General features: G+C 39.3%; 1 protein-coding gene across 1 annotated transcript; it reads left to right on the top strand.

Moving 5' to 3' along the window:
* Positions 1-10,290: 10,290 nt before the first annotated feature.
* Positions 10,291-16,586, top strand: LOC133739977 (uncharacterized). The gene is made up of 17 exons (XM_062167805.1): positions 10,291-10,622; positions 11,309-11,411; positions 12,197-12,266; positions 12,398-12,436; positions 12,518-12,635; positions 12,730-12,787; positions 12,910-12,974; positions 13,079-13,085; positions 13,176-13,236; positions 13,430-13,489; positions 13,627-13,646; positions 13,732-13,797; positions 14,136-14,303; positions 14,833-15,090; positions 15,201-15,413; positions 15,774-16,045; positions 16,125-16,586. The coding sequence occupies exons 1-17, from the start codon at positions 10,528-10,530 to the stop codon at positions 16,264-16,266; spliced, it is 1,815 nt and encodes a 604-aa protein (XP_062023789.1). The 5' UTR covers positions 10,291-10,527; the 3' UTR covers positions 16,267-16,586.
* Positions 16,587-24,315: the final 7,729 nt, after the last annotated feature.

Here is a 24,315-nt window from a genome sequence, read left to right as displayed (position 1 = left end):
TCACCCCAAGCGGATATAAGGAGATTGGTGCGCATTACCAATGTCTTGACTACCATCGTAGTCGTTTCCGTGAGACCATTTGGGTGTGTACATGGGAATATGATGTCCAACATCAGTCCCATTGCAATAACCATCGAAAGTCTTCGATGTAAACTCTCTAGCATCGTCAAGTCCAATTGACGGAATAGGATGATCCGGGGAGTGAGCCCGTTGTCATATGATATTTGCTAGGAGTGTAGCATAAGCAGCATTACAAGTGGACAATGGTACAACACGTGACCAGCGTGTTTACGTGTCAACCAATCATCATGAGATATTTAAACGTCCGCAAGTTAGTTGAACCAGTCCACAGAATCCCCACGGATTCTATGTAAGAACAAAATGAGTATTTTCATATCCTTTGCATAGGACGGTCTCAGTCCTAATTTTCCTAAGGAACGGGCTTTGTAAAACGAGCGAGAGGCTTTAGAAGCAACCAATAAGAATTTTGGTTGGGCCTGAGCGTCTGAAACGCTATTTTGAAGCAAGTTGGTGATTGCATCATCACCTGGGGCACCATCACCATGATGGACGCCATCCATGGCGTCATGGATAGGGACTACGCCAGCCCTAAACTGGTGGTGGACGGAGGCAGTGCCCTAGGCAGCAGCGTCGGTCACACTTAGTCCAGGAATCAACTTTTGATTCATGCTTCATTTCGCTCGAGAGAAAAGATGTCCATGTGAAGTCTTTCGTAGACGGATCATCATATCATGACTAGGATGACCTATCCTGTCGTGACAAAGCCAATATGTGTCTAAATCCAAGAGATCTTCTCCCATAACTTTTATTGGATTAATAGCTCGAATAGTGACATAGAGTCCACTAGAGAGACACATAAACTTCTCTAAGATGCGTCTTTGTTCGCAATCATTAAAGGTATTGCAAAGGAACTCATTTTCGTTCTCTACATGCATTTTAGCATGGAATTCGTTGGCTATTCATAGGGTACGATTTGCCCTAAGAGGGTGGAGAGTTTCTGTGACAGTAATCAAGGTGCTATTTGGCAAGTGGAACTTGGGCTATTCCATGTCCTTGAATTAATACTGATGGCCCAGCCATCGTAGTCACAAAGTTATATGCTCAGAATCAAAATGGAGTCATAATGAAAAGAACTCGAAATTTTATTCATAAGCCAACGGAGTTACATCATTGTCTCTTTGACCAAAGAAAATCTAATCCAAAATGCTAGCTAATGCAAAACAATGGTAGTCGTTTGACTTCTTTCGGTAACTCCAAAATAAATATGACCAGGTGAGTAGAGAGATGTCGGTGGAGCAAAGCTCACTTAAGTACCACTTATCTCAAAACCTTCCTAGACATCACACTCATTTTGGATGAGCCTATATGAAGAAAAACTAAACCAATGGCATTTACTACAAAGTATATGGCAATTGCCTATTACATCTCTTGGAAAAATGAAGACTTAAAACAGAATTGGCGATCTATTGATCCCAGTCAGATTTGTAGTCTTCAACCCTTCATTCTAGATCATCTTCTTGATCTTCTTGTTCCACATAGTGAGCTTCTCTTGCTTCACAATATGCTTTGTAGGCGGTGACAATTTCTTCGCGAGCTCTACAAATGTGTGCCCAATGATCAGACACTCCACATCGAGAACATACATCTCTTTGCTCAAACTCCATTGATTGAGGCGCTTTGAAAGCGTCATTTAGATGGCTCTTAGTGTTGGTGGCGCCACCAACATGGCCAGAGGCGTTGCCTCCCTCTCTCTTTCCACGTTGACCTCTTCGGTTCCGTGTTCACCTATATTGGCGGTTACCTTCCCAAGTAGAGCGATTATATGGACCAGAATGTCCAGAAGTATCCCTAAGGTTAGGGTTTTGCTCTTGGCGCCTTCTCTTAGGGGCGCGACTATAATTGGATTCCGGAATATGCTCTGTTCCCACGGATCTCGAATTATAGTTCTTCACAAGGATGTTGTCATGCTTTTCAGCGACATTCATAGCTCCAATGAGCTCATGAAACCTTGTGATCCGTCCTGCAGTAACATCGATTCGATAGTTCTTAGCAACCATCAATGCAGAGACGGGGAAGGTAGAGAGAGTCTTCTCAATCAACATCGCATTTGTGATCTCTTTACCACAGAATTCCATTAAGGATTTAATGCGAAGTGCTTCCAAGTTATAGTCAAGAACTGACTTGAAATCACAGAAGCGGAGGCTATGCCATCTCACTTCTAGGTCAGGAAGCAGGGAGTCACGGACGTTGCCAAATCTTTCTTCGAGTGAGACCCACAGCCTTCTGGGGTCTTCTTCATTCAAACACTCGTACAGGAGCGAATCATCCATATGACGAGTCATTAGGATGATGGCTTTCGCCTTATTTGCCTCTAAGGCTGCTCTATTTGCTTCCAAGGCTTGAGCTTGCTCAACAGTTAGCACGTCCTGGCTAGGCTCGAGAATCGTATCCAGGATTCCATCGGCCTTGAGATGCTGGCGGACATCACGAACCCACCTGTGATATTCAGAGCCAGTTGTTCCCAATGGAGCAAAGTCCAATTTGTTCAGGTTACTCATCATGAAAGAGAACAAAAATTAGGGTTAGTTTCGGGGCGTGAAAGGCTACCACGAAAACATATAAAATTTCTGAGCGTAGTCGCTTCCAAGAAATTCGATTCCAAGAGGGGTTGGATTAGATCGAAACAATGATGTAAGTGGTCGATCGTTTTTCTTCTCAACAAACTCTAAGTTTGGAGCACTCTACAAGCTCCAAGCTTGGAGTGAGCACGAACCCCCACAGTTCGGCTATTGGTCTCCCCTATGAAGAAGAAAGGGGGGTAGAAGAAGGGAGGTTGCAAGTCCCCGATAAAAAGAAGAGAAATTGAATTTAAAAACTCTAAAAAAAACGGGAACTTTTAGAAAAAAATACCTCGAAAATAGGTCATTGGAAAAGTGGCCGGAAAACTGTAGGAAAAAGTCGCCGGAAAACTGTCGGAAAGTCATCGGAAAAATGGCCGGAAGTCTGCAGGAAAAAGGTTGACCGGTCGTTGACGTGGCACTGGTGCTGACGTGGCTGCTGACTGGGCGTTGACGTGGCAGTGCTGACGTGGACGGGCTCTGGGCTGATGTGATTTGGGCCTGGGGCAGCGACTATGGGTCTGAGGTCTACTTCTGGGCCTAGGGCAGATCTACTGGGCTGGGCTTCTGCCTCCTCCCCTTTTTTTTCTTCTTTTCTGCCGGTCCGGTTGCAGTCTTTTCTGGTGGCCGGTTCAGGGACTTTTAGGCCGGTTCCGGTGGTGAAATTTCCGGTTCCGGTTGTCTGGGATCGAGGTCCAGCAGGTGGCGGAGTATGGATGTAGGAGGCGGTGAGGAAGCCGTTGAACCGGGCAGAGATATTTGCATCACTTCCGGTGGCCGGTTTGGTGTTTTTCCGGCCGGTTCTGGACTCCTGGAGTTGAGAGCTTCAAGGTGGGCGGCGGCGGTTTCTGGGATTTGAAGGCTACGAATTTAGGGTTTCAGGGTTAGGGCTTCGTGCTGATAACGTGTTGTAGAGAAACTGAAATTGTGAGAGAATTGAGTCGTACTTTCATTGATAATAGGGGCTTCTTTATATAGAGGATTACAAGCATAGAGATAGAGTTGTACATGGAAACATAATCGTACATTGATTGGATATCTCCTAAGACTCTCCGAGAATATCTCTAATATAAACCCTATTTCAACTAGAGCAAGTAACCTCGAGTTTGGGCCAGACACATATTCTGGATTTACTTGAACAATTTATTCTTATTCTTGTTACGAAGGGATTTTTTTTTTTAATTTTTTTATTTTTAAATTCAAGATTTCATGATGCAGAGTTCAATATCTATAAGGTCAAACATTTGCAAATTCTGATACCAATTGCTTTTTTTTTTAATAGGGGTTTGGAACCGAGCCTAGCTGGGAGGCTCAGCCCCACGCCCGGTTCCATTTATTATATTAATAGTAGTAAAATTTTGCATCGGGGGGGGGGGGGGGGGGGGGGACAGAAAACCTAAACCCCGAGCTACATAAGAACAATGACACATATCCTCGTGGAGAACGTCCTGAATAATAGCAGGAGTCTCATCTAATCATACATCATCAATAGCAAAACAACTAGCAAGGTGTGCAAGTCTATCCGCAACACCATTTGCTTCACGGTAAATATGCCGAATTCTAACTGATTGGAAAGCATCAAGATAATCTCTACAATCATCAAGAACCCGACTTACCTCTTTGAAATTCTTCTCCTCACTCTGTAGAGTAGCAATCAGAATGCCAGAGTCGCTTTCAATATCAATGTCATCCCAACCTTGGTGAATCCCAAGAAGTAGACCAGCTCTACACGCCTCCGCTTCCATATTAAGAACCGAGTGTGCATGTACAAAAGGTCTAGCAAGCACAGCAATACCCGTCCCAGAATCATTTCTGACCACTACTCCAATACCTCCACATCCACTATCAACTCTGAAAGCACCATCAACATTTATTTTCAGCCTACCTCTGGGAGGATTCTGCCACTTAGACGGCGGCCTCTTCTTCTTTCTTACCGCCTTCGGGTGATATTTCTGAAACTCCTCTAAGACACGGGTTGACCACCAAATCAAATTCATCGGTTGGAAGGAAACATTCTTCCAAACTACATTGTTCCGCTCGGCCCAGATGGCCCAAAGGCACACCAAAAACCGGTCACGGTGGTCCGCATGCAATACATCCAACATATCCATAACCCATGCAATCTCACCCGTGGCTGGGTGCTCCCTAGCATGGATTTTCAGTGGAACCAATTGCTTTTTATACTCAAATATATCACCTTCATCAGAGCTTGCTACATTGTTGGAAGTCAATTGTCGCAAAACTAATGTTCATGGATGTCAATCAAGATTACATATTAGTCTCATATTGCCTATTTGACGTACGCATACTCCATAGGAAATAATTTGGTGAATTCACACCTTTCACTCCTCCAAATTACAGGTAAAGGCATGTTTTGTAGTTGTATTTCTTTAGTTACTCCATTAAAAAGAATACTATTATCAGATGGTTGTACACTCGTGATTTGCAGATAAATAGACTCTATTTAGTGAAAACAATTCTTCATACATTTTTAAGTGATAAATTGATAAACAACTTTCTACAGTAGGAAAACTCTCAGCTGACAGAAAAGAGCCATCCTGCACTAATGCACTTTGTAGTTTGTATGTGTTCTTAAATTTTTTTTTTTTTGGTTAGTTTTCTTATGAAAAATGTTATGTATTCAGATGTCTGCAGACAAATATGCCTCTGAATGATAGCATTTTTTGCATTTTTGATTTGGATGATGGACGTGAAAGGGTGCTCACTGATTTGTTGAATTTTTTTGGGTTACATGTGGTCAATCAGAGAAGAAAACAAATCTTATCGAGGGAAGTTTCATGGTTAGATTGTGGTCACCGTGAAATGAAGGTAAGGAACTGTTGATATTATGTATTACTGCTGATGTCAAAGTTTGTAGTAGCTTTATCATTTTTTGTTTTTGTTTTTTGGCAATTAGCTTTATCATTTTTGAGCTATGCCAACTGTAATTTGATCTTATCTGATATTCGTTCTGGTTGGAAGTTTACTTTTTACAGGTTTGGTATCCATCTGAGTGTTGACCCTCTAAAGCAGGGCGATTTCTTGTAGGTACGTATGTATTTAAGAAAGAATGTTTATGCTGCTTCTTTTTGAAAGATTGTATTGACCTGAGATGGTGAATTCTTGACTAACATGCACCTCTCAATTTCTCAGATGGGGTCAAGTATTATGTTACATTTAAGTCAATAACCCTGTATGCTTTGTATTATTCCACTCAAATTCGATTCTTGTTTGTTTGGCCTTCATTCAAAGGCTCTATATCAGAACTTTTCCCATTCTTGAATATTTTGAGCAAAAAAAAAAAAATCTGTCTGTTTTTTACCAGAGATATTGGCTTTGGGATTCCTTCCAAATGCTGGGGTTGCTGTCGGCGTTTCCCAGTGAATCTTATTTCCAGCCTCCACAGAGTTTCCATGTTGTAAGCCAACTCCTTCAGCTAAAACTATATTGCATTGCCTTATAAATGCAGCTTTGGGTAATTGTCTTTGTACTTGTCAGTTGCATTGTCTTGTCAACCAAAAACTATAAAAATTTCAGTTCCTATCAAGTTCAATATCTGTTTTATAAAGTGAAGGTTAATTTGTAATTTAAATGTAATTCCACATCCATTATTTTTCTCTCCCATGCCCATATTTTATCTTTATGCATCAACTTCCATCACATGAATCGCATGCATGATGCTTCGGGTAATGATTTAAGTTACTGATCTTCTATTGACCAACTCTGTAACTTAGGAGACCTTCTGAACTTGAAATGTGCCGGGTCAGTGTCTTATCAGTTGCATAGATATGGATCCATGAACTATTTTTTTGACACAAATTTGTGTGAGGTATAATGTTTTGTGCTTGGTTTAAACGAAAGCTTTCCTGGTTGATTTATTGTGTCTGACAGGCGGACAAAAGGGAGGACGTCTTAAGGTTGGCCCAACTATCAGCAGAAAAACCTTATTTTTGTCATTGTATGGATAATCAGTATTTGATGCAGACATATCCAGGTAAGCTTAATCAGGGAACAGAAAATCAAATGATATGTATAAGGACTGGAGGACTATTTTTGTTCTCAAATTATGGTCCTGTAGTTATCTGTTTAAAGCTTTCATGGAATTAAATACTTTCTACTTGGTTTCCCAAGCAAACCATCTAGCTAGTAGATTCTGCTTCACTGAAAATACCTTTAACAGTGGGTCACCTAATGAGAGGATTTCTCCAAGTCTCAACCCTAGTTATGGTAGGAACCAAGAACAACTACAGGTTAAGTGGTGTGTCTATTGTTAATGGTTTTCTTATTGTTGTTGAGACGGTGTACGTTATGAGAGAACTATATTGATGGAAGACCTTGATCTTGTGAGAAAATTCCTTCATCACCAGCCTTATAGTCTCTCTGCATTACAAGTGCTGACAAGTCTGTTAAATCAAGCTACCTTGTTTATCCTTGTACGTCTCTTGCTTGAAATCCATCAACTGAGAAAACACTCCATTAGTCATTATCTAGTCAGAGGTATCTTTTCAATCCTATTTGATTCGTGGATAGAATTATTATACACATTAAGAGTGTGTGTCGCATGGATGAAGTTTATAGGTAGAACATTTGATCAGAGAGAGAAAGAGTCGGTGCAATCAGGTCTTGGTAGCTTCACAAAGCACAAGTGCTTTAGCTCTGCAACTTCTGATTACTCAATTTGAATCTGCAGCATTTGTTTTCTTTTGCTCTAAGAATTGATAGCCACAATTGAATCAGTTGGGAGCTTTTGACTTTCCTTGTACTAGGATATTGATTTTTAATGCTCAACCATTGTACATGGTAATGAACATTACAATGGACTTCTTCTGCTACAACTTTTGAGGTTGGTGATGATGAATTTTTCAGCTTTTGGAACTTCCTCAATTATGAATTTTCACCAAGCTTAACTGTTTATCTTGCAACTTTTGTTTCCTCACTTTAAATCTGCAGCAAAACACAGGGTGATCATAGACCTTGATATGTACCAGAGTACATAGCAGAATCAGTATTGGGAGAGTACTTTGACCCAGTAATGGCACTGGACATCTGATAAGTTATTTGGGTGCATAAGCTAGCAACAACTAAGTTCCGGGCACCAGTGATTGTGAACAGGGAATCAAGAAGATGCCAATGCAACTTACTTGGCCGGTGTCTGTAACTCATTCAATATATGGAAGAACAAGAAAAAGTGGGTGAAACTTAATTTTTCTTGGTGGATTGGAGTGAAATTCATTCAATGAAAGAAGCTCGAAGGATATATACAAAATTAGAAATATATTTAGAGATTACAGGCAGAGAGAGGGACCTTGACAACATCGTCACCCCTAAGCCGGCCTCCTTTAAAAGCTGCTTATTATTGGTCTCAAGAACACTGGCATGCAACAATAAAATTTTTAAGGATTAAAGTTTGTTTAGTCCCTGTACTCTGCCTCCAACATCGTTTCAGTCCCTAACATTTTAATTTCATCCAAAAAGTCCCTGAGGTCACAATTTCCGTCTGATTGGTACACTCCGTCCAATTGCTCCGTTTATAGGCTGACGTGGCATTAAAGTCAACGCCAAGTCAACCTTTTCAATTGTGAAATGTCCATACTATCCATGCCTTTTATTATTAATTTTTTTATCTGTTTATCTCTTCTTCTTCCCTATCTCTCTTCTCCTTCTTCTTCCCTATCTCTCTTCTCCTTCTGTTTATCTCCCTCCTTTCTCTTTCTGTTCGTCTCTCTTCTCTTCCCCATTCTTTCTCAAATGTCATCATCCACCTCTCACCACCTCCTCCTCGCTTCACCCTCCTCTCCCCCCCCTCCTATCTCAAATCACCACAACCACCACCACCGAGCTCAACCACCAATCCCATTGCCATCATATATCAGCAAATTCCAAGAACCAGACCTGCACAATCAATCAAACTCTACAGAAACCAATTTGAACCGAACACCATGGATGAACTAGCAAATACATAAACAAAGCTGCACAACAAACAAGCGAGGCCTTGGACTGCTTCGTGCTGCTCTCCTCCGTCCAACCCAGACCCGTCGTCAAGGCATAGAAGCCATGAAACATATTGGGATACTCGATCAGCTTGGCCTCAATCCCTGATTTCCTCAACCAATTATAGTACCTCATCTGCCAGTCCTGCAGCGGATCCGCTCCTCCCACGAACACCACCGTCGCCGGATACTCCATACCCGAAATGTCCACCGCGTTCGGCCCGCTCAAGTTCGCCACCTCATGGTCCCAGGTCGACCCGACCGGCAAAAACGCCTTCCACAGCCAGTCGGTTAGGGTCACCGAGACCAATGGATCCTTCTCGAGCCGGATCTCTGACTCGGTTCGCTCCTTGCCGCCGAAGAACGGTTGGATAGATACCAACCCGGCCAACTTGACTGTCCGACACTGACAGGCGCGTACGGCCACGTGGTGGGCCAGGTTCCCTCCGGCGCAGTCCCTGGCTAGGAGGATCCGGGATCTGTCTGCGTTTTTGGGGAGGACGGCGTCGTTTTGGCCGAGGAAGGTGATTTGAGAGAGGAGGGGGGAGAGGAGGGTGAAGCGAGGAGGAGGTGGTGAGAGGTGGATGATGACATTTGAGAAAGAATGGGGAAGAGAAGAGAGACGAACAGAAAGAGAGAGGAGGGAGATAAACAGAAGGAGAAGAGAGATAGGGAAGAAGAAGAGATAAACAGATAAAAAAAAAAATAATAAAAGGCATGGATAGTATGGACATTTCACAATTGAAAAGGTTGACTTGACGTTGACTTTAATGCCACGTCAGCCTATAAACGGAGCAATTGGACGGAGTGTACCAATCAGACGGAAATTGTGACCTCAGGGACTTTTTGGATGAAATTAAAATGTCAGGGACTGAAACGATGTTGGAGGCAGAGTACAGGGACTAAACAAACTTTAATCCAATTTTTAAAGTGCACAATAATATTGTTGGTGTACTTGTGTGTATCCAATTCTAACATTTCTAGTTTTGAGTCCCCAGTTGATAAGAAACAAATGTTTATGATCCTGTTAATAAGAAACAAATGTTTATGATCCTGTTAATAAGAAACAACATACCATACCTGATGATGCGAACACTGTTTACCCTATCGTGCTCCAAAGAATGTTACTTCTGAACCACTTGGCCTGGAGTACTGCAAGAGTATATGAGAAATGCCTTTGTTTCGAGTTGGACTTTTGCACTGTTTGGGTCGAAAATTGCACATGTAATTGTTTCGGTTCGAAAACCACTTGTAATTGTTTGGATTTTTGTACTAATGTTTGAGATCCTGGTCGACTGGGTTCATAATTTGATCTAGAGAATATTAACTTCCTCTCACAAAATTTCGTCCGAATTACATTTAAAATAGGCCATAATTTTTGGACTTAAAACTAATTAACTCTAATAATAATTTATATGTAATGTGTCGAAGTGCACTTGGGATCAACTTACACAATTTCTTTCGGGTTTAACTAGCATTTGGGTTCCTCATGACAAAGTAAAAAAAAAAAAAAAAAACCTCTACTACTTGAACAGGGTTCATCTCACAACATGTAAGTTACCAAAATACCCTTTACTTCCTAATGGCACCGACTCCAAATTTCGGGACGCACATGTAAATTCGCAGTCAAACCCATCCGACCAGTCCCTCCGTTTCAGGGCGGTAATCCTCTACTTTCCTGGACAAAACAAAACAAAACCCATCTCCGAGATTTCCCCGCAATCAAACCTGCACGATTCTTAACGTACACTCTTCTCTCTGTTTTCTTCAGATCCCATTCCATTCCTCACTACTACGTTGTCTGCAAAACCCAATTCCTTCTTACCCTCTTGTGTCTCTGCTCATGATTTCTCATCAAAAAACTGTAACTCAATCACATTGAGTCTGTTTCTACATTAATGATGAAGACTGCTTATTGGGTTGTTTTGGCTGTTTCCATAATCTTCAGCTTTTGCGCATCTGGGACTTCCTCCATTGAGAATTATCACCAAGCGTGAGTTGTTTCGATTGCCTCTGTTTTTGAATCGCAGCATTTTGTTTGTTTTTGCTGTAAGAATTGAATGCCAATTGGAAAGCTTTTGACTTTCTTTGGTTTCAAGGTACTACGCTAGTAGCATTTTGATTTGGGCATGTTCAGTGACGTTGGTGATAAATTTGGCAGCTTTTGGTTTAGATCTTCCACTACATTTGCTCTGCTGCTAACTCTAGGAAGAAATTTAAGAAATATACTACTGCAAAGATTGTTTTTGCATCAAGCTTGTGCTTATTAGTAGGAAAATGCCAGTCAAGTCATGAAATTTGATATAGATTATAAGGTCATAAGGTGCTTTAGATTGTAGGTGATGAATGTTTTGTTCTTAATTGTTGAGTAGGGCAGAATCCTAGTATAGGATAGTTTGAGTCGTTATTAAGAACATAACTTTTCTGTTGTGTTGAAACTCTGGAAGTGATTGTTATGTGAGGATAAAGTTTGGAGGTCCTCTAGAGCAGTGAGTATGTAGCTTGTATGACTGAATACATGTGTATACATATTACTGACTAAAGCCTGTTAGTTTCTTCTATTTTACTAGCAAAAATTTGTTTGTCATATTTGCTTCCAGAAAATTAACTTTGCAACTACTGCAGCTGCGTTTTGTCAATATCGTGACTGGTTTGTTATTTGTAATATTGCACATGCAGGTTTCCTATTGTGGAACCAGATCCTGGTCATACAAAACTTCGTCTTTCAAAGGAAGGCCTAGAGGCCATTGAAAGAATAACAACTCCGATTGCAGCTGTTGCAGTAAGATTTAGATTCGTTTTCCTCTGCATCAGTAGAACTCACAATCTTATCTTCGTTTTAGCTAAAACTTCAATTTGTATATATTTTCTAGTATCAAAAGATTATAAAGGACCTATATATATACTTTCAAAGCACCAATAAACTTGGTGTGATTAATTTTGAATGAATTGTTTTAGTGATCTAAATGTGCCTAGTGATCAAGCAGTAAGAGGATGTTACACAAAATGGGTTAGTCTTCCACTTCCCAAACCCCACCCCATCACCCAAGACCTCACTTACCATTTAGGATAGAGATCAGCTATTTTCAGTGAAAGGGATGAAAGAAGGAGTCCTGCATCTGTTCAGTTCTCTGTTTTGTTATGTTCTTGTTTTATTGTAATTATACAACTTTTTCTGGGTTTGTCAGTCACTTGGAGTTATATATTGAAAACTGAACCTGCCCATAAAGAAAGTTTAAGACTTGTTGTAACAGTAAAGATTTGTGTCAAGAGAGAAGGAGAGATAAATGATCAGACCAATAAAAAAAAAAAGGGTGGTAACTGCATCAGCAGCATTTTTTTTGTCTCCAAACTCTAGAAATGAGTTATATTGCAAGTTCACACACTGATCAGAAATACAGAATGTTTTGTGTGTCCACATGCACACACATGGTGAAAGGTTATTGAGAATTATAATCTTCCCCAAAAATTTTTATTACAATTTATGGACAAGTCTTGTTTTCTTTTGGTAAACTGTACTTGCTATACGAGTCTTGTTTTCTCTTTATCAAATGATTGTCTGCTCAGGTTATTGGGCCATACCGCTCTGGGAAATCTTTCTTGCTCAATCAGCTGCTCTCCCTTTCTTGTTATGAAGGTCTAGTTTTGACTTCTATTACTCTATACCTTTGTCCATTTTCTTGTTGATCTAGTACATTTATCTTTCTGCATTCGGTGTGTGGTTTGAACATCTAACAACCATAAGATCTTAAATACTTTACCCAACAGGTTTTGGTGTAGGGCACATGCGTGACACAAAAACAAAAGGTACGTGCTGATACTAACTTTATGGCATTGTTTGCAATATGTCGTACAACCATACTAACGAAACTTTTTTGCCTCTTACAGGGATTTGGGTATGGGGAACCCCAATAGAAGTGGATATTGATGGAGTAACAACTTCTGTGTTTTACCTTGATACCGAAGGATTTGAAAGTGTTGGAAAGTCAAATGTATATGATGACCGGTAATCTCCAAGTTATCATGTAATCTTCATTTTTGTTTTTGTGGTCATTCAAATTATGTTCAACCTGCTGGATCTTTTGCTATGCTTTTTACAGGATTTTCGCTCTTGCAACTGTCATGAGTTCTGTGCTAGTATATAACCTGCCTGAGACGGTGAGTTGTATAACCTTGATGTACTAGAAGGATGTAGTAGGTCCTAACTCCTAAGCCAATTGTTCTTCAAGCCGAATTTTCCTTATCTGATTGGCATTTTTTGGTTGTATCATTGTGTGTAGATACGTGAAGCTGACATTGCACGGTTGTCATTTGCTGTTGAGCTTGCCGAAGAATTTTATGGCAGGTCTACACTTTCTTCTCTATTTCTTTACCTGAGTTTATGTAGTTTATTGTGCTATTACCAACACTGACATTTTTTGTCGCTTTGCAAATTTATATGGAGAATAGAGTGAAGGTAATTATCATCCCTTGAATCACTATTTTTTGGCGTATTACTGTGCATTATCTTGCAATGTGAATGTGAATAACTGGGATTTCTTTTCAGGGGCAAGATGTTGCTTTTGAACCTGCAAAGCTTTTGTGGCTCATCCAACGTGATTTTCTACGTAAGTTGAGAAACACCTGTGACATGTTACCTTTCTTCTTCTTCTTCTTCTTTTTTTTTTTTTTTTTTTTCCAATTTAAAGTAAAATCTTCAAGATCCTGTGACGGTTTACTAGCAGGTGTCCTTTCCTAACCATTTTATTTCAAGATTCCAGTAGAAATTTTCTTGAATTGACATTGTCATGTGTATTGCAGAAGGAAAATCTGTGCAAGAAATGGTGCACGAAGCTCTCCTTCATGTTCCTAATAGCGATGGTTAGTTTTTGTTTTATCTTTTTCACTTTCTTTCTTCGTTTGTTTTCCTATGAATATGCACAAGACTAGCTGTCTTTTTAAAAATGTCTGCAGTTAAATATCTTAGGTTTAATAGTGGGTGTTTTTGGACATTGCAGGCAACAAAAATATTGATATGGTACTTTCTCTATTTCATTATCACTTACTGCTGAGGCATTGGTGGTCGGCAATTGAAAGCCAATACTTTCATGTGTCTTTATCAGGTTAACCAGATCCGGGATTCTTTAGCTATTATGGGTGATAATAGCACAGCATTTAGCTTACCACAAGTATGAAGTTTTTCTCTTTCCTTTGTTTCCCCTCATTTTCTTGGATATGAATTGCTATTATATAGTGGCTATCATCTGGTGGTTGAGTGATTTGTTTTTGAGAACACGGAAATAGCACGTTTTAGTTATTGCTTTTTTGGGAGAGGGAGAAGGAGATAGGGAGAGTATCTTTGAAACATGGTTTTCAAGGAATTGAGAATACATATGATGATTTGTTTTGTACATCCATGAGCTGTAAAACTGTTTTTCTGGTAGCTATCATATAGTAATGCTCTCCATCTTAAAATCTTTGTTTGTCAAGTGATCTGATTCTGTTGTAATGTTGAACTTATAAACAGCCTCACCTTCAACGAACGAAACTCTGTGACATGAAGGATGGCGAGCTCGACCCGGCATATGTTACAAAAAGGGACCAACTAAAACAGCTTGTTACTAGTATCATCCGTCCAAAGATTGTGCAAGGAAGACCTTTAAACGGCAAGGAATTTGTAGCCTTTTTGGAGCAGGTACCTGTTTATTGAACTACTGGTAGATTTGAAATATTAGTCTATTAGACTGAGAGAATCACCAAGCTTCCTAAGTAGTTGAGGACGTCTGTGTCACCTTTGGTGGTAGACATAACACTAGATTTAATTTAGGCAGTGGACATACTTTTATTTTTAAACACAAACCAGTTACTCATTTGAATTGACTGGTACTGGTTTCATTAGCCCTTTGTTTGATTAGAATGGACAACTGTCAAGATTACATCTCTTCTAATCACTGTATAATCTATTTTGGCTTGTGATGTCAGTTGAAAGTGATCATATTCTTCTATGTACTTGAATGCAACCACGTTTTGTAATGACTGTTACCCTCTGTGTCTTTTTATTTTTTTCTTTGGTTGAGGTTGTTACTCTCTTTTTAAGGAAGAAAGACTTGTTAATAGTGGTCATTGTCTAGTACTGTTAATGTTATATGGTTTTCTCACTTAAATAAGTTAAAGAAGAAACAGTTAACTATGTTCCTCACTTCTTTTTACTAATCATCTTTCAGATCCTTGAAGCCCTGAACAAAGGGGAGATCCCATCAACAGGTTCTCTGGTGGAGGTTTTTAATAAAGGGATTCTTGAGCGATGCCTAAAGCTGTATAGTGAAAGGATGAAAAAAGTGCATTTACCTATCTTTGAGCAATCTCTTGTAGAATACCATGAGAGCTCTATGGCAGAAGCAATGAAGCTTTTTGAAGAGCAGCATTTTGGCCGTCACCATGCAAAGAAATCCGTAGTGCAACTAGAAGAAGAAATAGATAAGGTATGAGTACTTTTTATTAAGTTGTATCCTTATTCTCTGCCGTAACTCATCATGCTGAATCTATCCATCTAAAATGATCCATGCTGCTTAAACGCTGGGAATCTGTCTAGTTGTACAGGAATGTCTTAATGGCCAATGAATATCAATCTTCAAAGCTGTGTGAGGGATTGTATACCAGTTGTGAGGATAAAATGGATCATCTTCAGGTTCTCAGGCTTCCTTCAATGGCAAAATTCAATGCAGGTTTCCTACAATGCAACCAAAGTTTTGAGCACGAATGTGTTGGACCTGCAAAAACAAATTATGAGCGACGGATGATGAAGGTCAGTCATAACTTTATCATAAATTTTTCCTATTGGATTGCAATTGCATTATGTCTTGATGCTTGCTTTTCAACTATACTTTGAATGCTTGGGTGGACACTTTGGACACAGAATGGTAAAATTTATTCAATTATCTTTCTTTTTGTATCAAAATACTTGTTGAGGCATGCTCCATATAAGAGTTAAAGGGATGCGACAGAGAGTACCTGTGATAAGCAAATCACAAAAGGAACCCCTGTTTGCTAAGAAGCAATAAAATTTGAAAACTATTTTACTAGCAATTAAGGTTACTTAGATTCTGTGTATTTTTTATGTGATAAGTTCAAGCTCATACGTGGATACACACTGTTTAATTTGCAGATGTTGGGAAAGTCACGCTCTCTTTTTATAAAAGAATATAATCACAGGCTCTTCAATTGGTTGGTGGCCTTCTCTCTTGTCATGGTCGTGGTGGGCAGGTTTATCATAAAGTTTATTTTGATTGAAATTGGGGCGTGGGTTCTCTTCATCTTCTTAGAGACGTACACGAGGATGTTTTGGTCAGCGGAGTCTCTTTATTACAACCCAGTTTGGCATGTAATAGTAGCCACTTGGGAAACACTTGTTTACAGCCCCATCCTTGATCTAGACAGGTAATGACTTCTTCTTTCTTTTAAAAGGTGAAACATTACCTCAACGAATTGTGTTTTACTTTGTCTTTCATCAATACAGATGGGCTATTCCAGTTGGTGTAATAGTAGCTGTATTTATATTGTATTGGCGGTGTTATGGGAAAAGAAAACAGGGGTCTGGATGGGTGCTACCCCTGTACAATAATCAGAAAGGTGGCTCGAATCGGCCAAGATCGGACTAAAGAAAAAGGTGATGGCATGCTTCAATGGCTTTGATATATACTTGAGATGGGAGCATAGGCTTGGGTGAGCTTTTGCAATTTTTGTATACGAAGCCTCCCAATCTCAAATCTCAGTACGCCCGAATCATGGAGAGGTGAAGGATCATATCCGATGATGGGCTGCTCGTATAGTCTAACTGTAACAATTCCAAATTATTTGTATTTCTATTAATTTTTTTAATCAATCATCCAGTGACTTAAAATTGGTGTTGTATCACTTTAAATGGTTCGTGAAGGTAAAATAGAATGGAAAAAAAAAAAAGGAACACATTCATTTGCAAGGGCTGTGTTATGTGATTGATGATGTGTTCGAACGCATATTGGGGTCAATGAATTAGTCAGCCTCTATAAACTTGACTAGCACCTGATCGGTGGATAATGGAGGTTTTACTGTTTCTCCTGAGCAGACAAGGGCCCTTTGTATGTACTTCCTGGGACTTGAAATAGGCATATGGCTATGGAGTTCAACATTCAATCCAAACGGGAGCCAAAAGCATTGGATTTATTTGGTCTTAAATGTCGATTTGATTCTAAACCAACATGCTGATCTGCCTAATGCTTGTGTCTCATGTCAAAAGGCTGCTAAGCCTAGTACTTCTGAGGCAAATGATAGATCATGAAGTCATGAACTTATTCGATGCCATATTCAACTGATCGTAACACCATGACGGGAAACCTTGCTCCAAACCCTAATCCGACGTTGAGTTTAAGGCAAATTGGGAACCCTACTCCAAGCCTATCCATCAGTCTCATGTTTCAGTAAGTAAACAAGTTGATGCTGAACAATTTAGGGATCAACAACCATGGACACTAGCTAAATTTGACCACTTTTATTTTGCTTTGGACTGTAACTTGTGATGGAAATAGGATTAGTCTGAGTGGTCAAGGCATCTTTGCCTGTCCAACTATTTTTCGGTATAATCCTCGCAGAACTATTCTTTGTCGCCAAAAGTAAACATTGCGATGATTGTTCGTCAGTAGAAGCCTTGACCAGTATGGATATGTGTGAAACTGTAGATACAAAAATGGAATTGACAGAAACTCCCTGTGTGCCTACAAAACCATATCGAGAATCTTCCATATGCGACGTTCCGACCATAATGGCTCACAATTAAGCATTTTATCTGGATTATTCGAACTTATCCAGAAGCACACACTCATATTTGGTGTGTAATAGAATGCTCAAATAGGAAACAAATTTTATCGGATGTCCCCGAAGGGAACAATTTTGTCATCGAAAAAAAAAAGAAAAAGGAAACAAATTAATCCTATTACCTTTGCATATCAATTAATTAGTGTCTTCCTTATTTGTCTTTACGAAATTACTTACTTAATTGGTGGGTCAAACTATTACATCAAAAAGTCTTGTTCATTCAAGACAAATGTTGGGTCTTACAGACGGTTTGACCGTATGTAATTGTTTTTTTTTTTTTTTTGATTGGGGGAGGTTAGCGTTAGAAAGTTAGCAACACACACACCTTCAGGGAGTATCCCAGCAAAGCCGGACTAATCCCTTCCGAACGCCACGGGGCATTAAGCACCCATTAGCTGGCCACCAAGGCCTCATGGGGATTCAAAAGCCAGACATGGGGGTTCCAGACTGGGACCTTCTACCACCCCACTATCCCTAGTGGTTATGTAATTGTTTTTTAGTGGTTATGTAATTGTTTTTTTGTGTGGAAAAATTATAATTTTTTTTTGGATCTAATGTATGTAACTTGGGATAGATAAAAAATAACAAGATTAATTGGAAAAAAAAATTAACATGTTCATTTTTTTTTTATCTAGATAATTAGCCCTGAGGACGGGAGGAGAAGAGCACTATGATCGAGTACGTATATGAAAAAATAGTTTTTCAGTTGAGTAATAAACTTTGTTAGCTCGTCATAAATACGTGAAAAAATATGTGACTGTTATAATTATAAATGTTTAAAAACCCCGCGAATGCTTAATTTTAAAAATGTTTAGTGTAATTTCTACTACTAATCTTTGTTATGATACTAGTGTTGCAAGTTGCAACCAAGGAAGAACAAGCAAGAAAGACCCAGGACCAAAAATAAAAATTGGAAAGCTCTGGTAATTTAAGACATCTGCAGTCAAAGAATGGAGCATACATGTCACTCGAGTTGATGACATGGCAACGAGTAATTGGTTTACAAAAAAACTCAAAAATCCAAATTGCAGCAAGTGATTAGTTCATGAAATTGCTTTATGAAGGCTTGTTGTACTGCAGGTGTGGTTCATTTACTCGGGCACGCTGTACTGAGATGTTACGAACCCCCCTTGTCAGGAAGAGCCCTAGTATATATATATATATATATATATATATATATATTATATTAACCTCATTTTCTCACACATAAAAATTGTCTACAACAACTGAGTGCCTAGCTCCGCTGCTCTGATAATTTTAGGTATTACCTAAGAATTGAACTCTGGTTTTGGGCAGCTAGCCCGTCTGATCAATTCCATTTGTCCCCAATTCTGGATCTAACGATTCTAGCTAGTGTTATTTTGTTAGGGTTTCCAGACATCGATCTTAGCTCAAAATGAATCAAAACGCTGATGGAAGAGCTTTCCTCAACATTGAAGGTACGTGATGTAATGGTTGATGAATGTTTGGCTTTAATTTATCAGATATAAAATGGTTTAAGGTTACATGAGTGGTTCTATTAATTCTTTTGCTGCCCCAATTAATCCCATTGTTCTGTCTAGATCTCTTTGTTGATAATTGAATCATTGAATCAAGGCTTGGATCTATTGTCTTCCTTTTTTTATTTTTTATTTTTTAAGGAAAAGGGTTTGAATCATTCGATGACAGTATCTAAAGTGAAACAAAAATTGATAAGAATTGTGACCAAGATGATAATCTAATTGGCTAGGGGAAACGATCTCGATTAGAAGGAGATAACTAATGCTAGGGAAAATTTTGTGTACCATGAGGTGGAAAATTTCGCCAACCCTCAATTCGTTGTACTTCAAAATTACAAATTTGTGTTTTCAAAAAATTATCTCGTTTAACAGATCGAGTAGTATTGTCAGAAAATCATCTCTTTCTTTCATATTTATACATTTTAATCAAGAAAATATATACATGTGTGTGTATTTGTATTATATGTGGTTAATAGTGAGATTATAAACATGATGTAAATAGTTTTACTAATCGTTTGAGATAATTTTAAGATAACAGTGATAATCTTGATAATTTGTGGAATGTATCTAAAATTGTACATTTATACGAAATCTTCATCAAGGCATTTTTTTTTGAACGCGTGGGGTGTTAGTCCATTAATAGTAAAGTAGGAAACATTACAAATATAACTCACCCGGACTCCGGGCAACGACATAATAGAGCCATGAATGAATACTCTAAAGCAAACCCTAGACTACCCAAACATAATGTAACCATGAGAATGAGCTCCAAGGAAAAGTAACCTTGACACTACCAGGGAAGCCTCCGAACGCAGTCAAGAGTCTTCCCCCGATATTATTCAGAAACCCGAGAAAACACCCTACACAGAGGGGCCTTCCCCAGGCTTAATGAACAGATAAAAAATAAAAATTGTCGGCCCACCAACCACCAAACAAGCCCTAACAAAATAATAGGCCCAGAAGCCCAACATCAATAGCAGAGAAACCAAACAAACCCTAACTGCTATCCCACCAATCCAGGTCGCCGTCAACCACCTCGATCTTCCTCCCGCCGGCAGCCAAAGCGCCCTACCTGCGAACCCCTTTGACCAGTCATCAACAAAGTTCATCTTCGAAATAACCTGAGCACGAGCTGGCTCCTCCAAACACCAAACGCCGCCGCCATGGCATGAATAACCTATAGCACCGCCGTAGCTGATCAGTGTCTCATCACAGCAGACGCCATCACCGCCACCATGGTTTGGATCACCGCGTGCCCTAACTCAGGCTGTCACAGCCTCCCAACCCCACCAAATCAGAATGGCGCCACAGCCATCTCCCGCCGCATCAGGAAGCGACCTCCTACCACCAAGAGAGAATGGGTTGAAACCCAAAGCATCCACCACCGTATCCCACCAGGGAACAATCCACTTCACCGCAGCCGGCAAGCGCACAACAGAGAAAGGTGAAGGGAGATGTACACTCCATGCCGGGGGAAGGCCACCATAACCAATTGCCGGAGACTCAAAGGAGCACTGAACTCCAGAAACAAGAAGAAGGAAGCCGAGGCCTCCCACTGCCAAGACGATCCAACGCACAGCAGCATTGAGATCACCTTCATCAGAGACCAGAGAGGAGGGAGACCACCCGTCATAGTAAAAAAAACCAAACTGCTGCCGCCACCGGGAAACCCTAGGAGAGAGCTTCGAGAGAGAGAGAGCATTTTTTTCTTCATATAAATAAATCATCATCAAGGCATGATTTATGGCAATTCATCGGAGTTGTAGACACTTCGTAATAGTAAAGACTGTAAAGATGATTAAGAATATATCCTTCTATGCTCGTGCTAGAAGATGTATTATCACATACGACCAAACACCAAACGAGCAAGTGACATAATATATCATTCTATTTCTCAAAAAAGAAGTCGTATGTGATACGACATGTGAGAATTTATTAAACGGTTCAGTATATAACTATTTAATGCTCATTTCATTATGTAGCTAATGAATTATGTCACTTGCTCTATTGTAGTTTTAGTTACATACTTTACGTGGGACATGCTTTGCATACATCTTTGCTAGAAATAAAAAATCACAATTTCTTTTAGTTCCCCTCAATACTCAAGATAGAGACGATCATAGAATAGCTAGTGTCCATCCAACTTAGATATGACAAAATCCATGCAACTTAGATTTATGTTTGTAGTATTGCTTAAATTGTCTCTCTTTTGGATGTTCAATTGGCTATGGCAGTTGAAACTAGCTATATAGTGTTTCAACACCAGAACTTTTCTACTTTTCATTCCAACTGTCATCGCAGTCTCTCCACTGTACTGGAAATCTCTACAAATCTTATGAGTGAGGGAGTGTGGTGGTTATTTTAATAATTGTGCGATTTTTTTCCCTACTTTTTTGGTGTGACATTTGGATTGAATTTGATTTGAACATCTGAGGGATACATTGTTTTTGTCAAAATATAGTACTATATTTGGTTATTTACTAAAATTCGATTTTGAGAGAGAATGGTGGCCGGATATTGTCAATGTGGATGATTTGGAAGATATAAAATATTGGAGGGCATTATATGGCTTCCGTTTGTATATGTACTTTTTTACACATCTTAACCAAACCCTTTGCCTTGTATGGTCTGTAGAGGCTTACCAGTTTAATAGTTTACCCGATTTATCTGTTTTATAGTTAACAAACTCTCTTTTATATATGGCTAGCATGCATGTACACCTTTTTGCTTGTACTTTATGTCCATGACATTATAATCATCCTCATTTCGCACCATATAAATGATACCATTTTCGATTGAATTGGTTTTCAATCTAGAGGGTATGTCAAAACTTTTGAGTAGGGATATGTGTGTTCTATAGTGATGGTAATCGATGTCACAACTCTTTCTTTGTATTTGAAAGGGAATATATAGGTACCCCACTATATCTACATTGATTCATCAATCTTGATTTCATGCATACGAGGATCTGATCTCTCATCGATCTCTATTGTTTTATGACTTTTATCAATGCAGAAGATTCGGAATCGATAAGTAGCAATGAGCCTCTACCAGATGAGGTCCCTCTGCAGCTGGCGGACACACCGGGGTCCTTTCTTAAGTCTCTGGGTTTGGAACCACCGATTCCACCAGCTGCTACTTCGTGGTCAGATAACCCTAAGCCTAGGGCCTCAGGAGGCCTGCCAAAGAAAAAGAAGACAAGCAGTACCGGTCAGAATCCACAATCAGCGAGGAGTACGAAAGTAGCTACTCCGACGAGGAAGAGAAAGCCAGCCCCAGACCCAAAGAAGTGGGTTCCGCTGGCTTACAGGGAAAGAAAGAAAGATGACTTCATCTATTTTTTTAAATGAAGAAGATGACTTCATCTTGATTGGAAAAGACAGTTCATCTGGAATAATAAGATTTTTTTTTAATGTCTTCATATTTCGACGTGCTTAGCTTCAGTGAGTTTGTTAATTTGTTTCATAATGACTTGGCTAGGGCTTGTTTGGCATGTACTCTTTCATTTTCATTTCTCATCAGCTCAATAAAATTACTGAAGTTTATTATGGGATATCTCTTTGAAAGGAGAGGCCTTTGCATATTGCGTATTTTCGCTGTGGTTTGGCATTTAACATTTTTGTATTTATTCAGTAAAATTTACTGAGGTTTCCTCTGGTTTAGCATTTAACAGTTTTGCATATTTTCTTTATTTATTGAGTAAATTTACTGAGGTTTCAACTTTCAGCTATTTTATATGGGTGCGGCTATTGCCACCCTATCATTTTCTTAGTTCACCCTACAAATATTTGAATTATTGAAAGACTATATTACTCAAGTGCAAAATGATTAATAAGTACACTAATTTTCTAAAATCCAAATATGTAAGAAAAAATAAATATATAAGTAATTAATTAAAGGGAAAAATGCACGAATAGTGTCTGGACACTTTGAGGGCTGTCAAAGTGATACCTGAACTTTAAAACTTATCAATGTGATACCTGGACTTATATTTTCTTGTCAATGTAGTACCTGTGTCAACTTTCCGTCACGGCCCCGTCAAGTTGATCACGTGTGACGCACGTGCAGCCGAATATGAGGGCAAAAAACACATTTTCACTCCATCAAACTCTAAATGAATAAACTCAAAATTGCAAATAAAAACTGAATAAATTATTATATTGAAAATAAAAGTTGAATAGCAAAACTGCCGGCGACGATCCCCCCTCCTCCTTCCCCACAGCCTCAGCGTCTTCCTCCTCCGCTGCCGCCGTCACGTCAGTAACAACAACAGCAGTAGAAGCAGCAGCAACCGCCGCCGGCTTGTCGTCGTCCTCCTCCACCTGTGATCAAATTCATCATTTACTGATACAACATTCACGATCACTATATCATCTACTACACCTCGCATCACAACTCAGACTCACCTCTTCCTATCTTCGCTTTACTTTAGCTCTCTCCTCTCTTCAATCTCATCTCCGACATAATCGTATCTATCACCTCCATATATGCGTTTTCTGTCCATTTCTGAGCTTGGATTCAAGTTTCAGTTTCTGGGTTTTTGTTCTTTCCTCTGCTTTAATTACCAGTCGTGTTTTTATTTTTTCATTAATTTATGTTTTCTGGGTTTTTGTTTGAACTTAAACAATCCTTTTGGGACTGATTTCTGATTTTTGCTTAATAAAGCCTTGAAATTTGAGTTAAAGATTCATGCTTCCTGGGTTTCATGTAGGAATATTTTCCCCATGAGTCAAAGCTTCAACCCTTTTCTTGCCACTGGTGCCTACATCCGAAATACTCAATTTCAAAATATCTTAAACCACATCAAGCTCAACCTTTGCTACGGAACTATGTGCATACCCAGAAAAATCAATGTCATCATCATCAATAAATTTGTCAAAGAAATCCTCGTCGGTCTGATCCTCCAACTCAAACGAAGAACTGGCCATCTAACACCCTAAACCCTCCAAATCAACCCCCATACTCAATCAAACCTCCAACCCTCAATTTGATTCCCACCACAAATTTTCAGTTACTCGCCACAAAAACTCAAACAATTGAAATTCTGAGAAGTACTACCATTCAATAATTTGAAACCTAAACTCATTACACAGATAACAAAAGAAAATCAGAAGACTAGGAGTTTAACTGGTGTCGCCACAACCTCTATGGTTCGCCGTGGCGGCGGCGTCGATCGATGGTGAGAGTGAAGTCAGAGGCCGAATCAATTATGGGTAACTGATGATGAATGAGAGAGAAGAAGAAATTTTTTTAATTCTTCCTTTATTTCTTTCTCTTAATTATGAAATTTATTTAAATTAATTATTTTATTCATATTAAATTATGGTTCATATAAAAAAGCAATTTTTGAGGGCACAT

The sequence above is a fragment of the Rosa rugosa genome, chromosome 3 (genome assembly GCF_958449725.1).
Source record: "Rosa rugosa chromosome 3, drRosRugo1.1, whole genome shotgun sequence".
Lineage (NCBI taxonomy): Eukaryota > Viridiplantae > Streptophyta > Magnoliopsida > Rosales > Rosaceae > Rosa > Rosa rugosa.
Note: the sequence above shows the minus strand (reverse complement) of the source record. Positions and strands in the feature narration are given on the sequence as shown.

What these genes read in the sequence shown, in the direction of transcription:
- LOC133739977 (XM_062167805.1), top strand. Translation starts at nt 10,528, where the DNA reads ATGATGAAGACTGCTTATTGGGTTGTTTTGGCTGTTTCCATAATCTTC. An exon ending in CTCCCTTTCTTGTTATGAAG is followed by an intron (nt 12,267 to 12,397) that starts GTCTAGTTTTGA and finishes TTTACCCAACAG; the next exon opens with GTTTTGGTGTAGGGCACATG. An exon ending in CATCCAACGTGATTTTCTAC is followed by an intron (nt 13,237 to 13,429) that starts GTAAGTTGAGAA and finishes TGTGTATTGCAG; the next exon opens with AAGGAAAATCTGTGCAAGAA.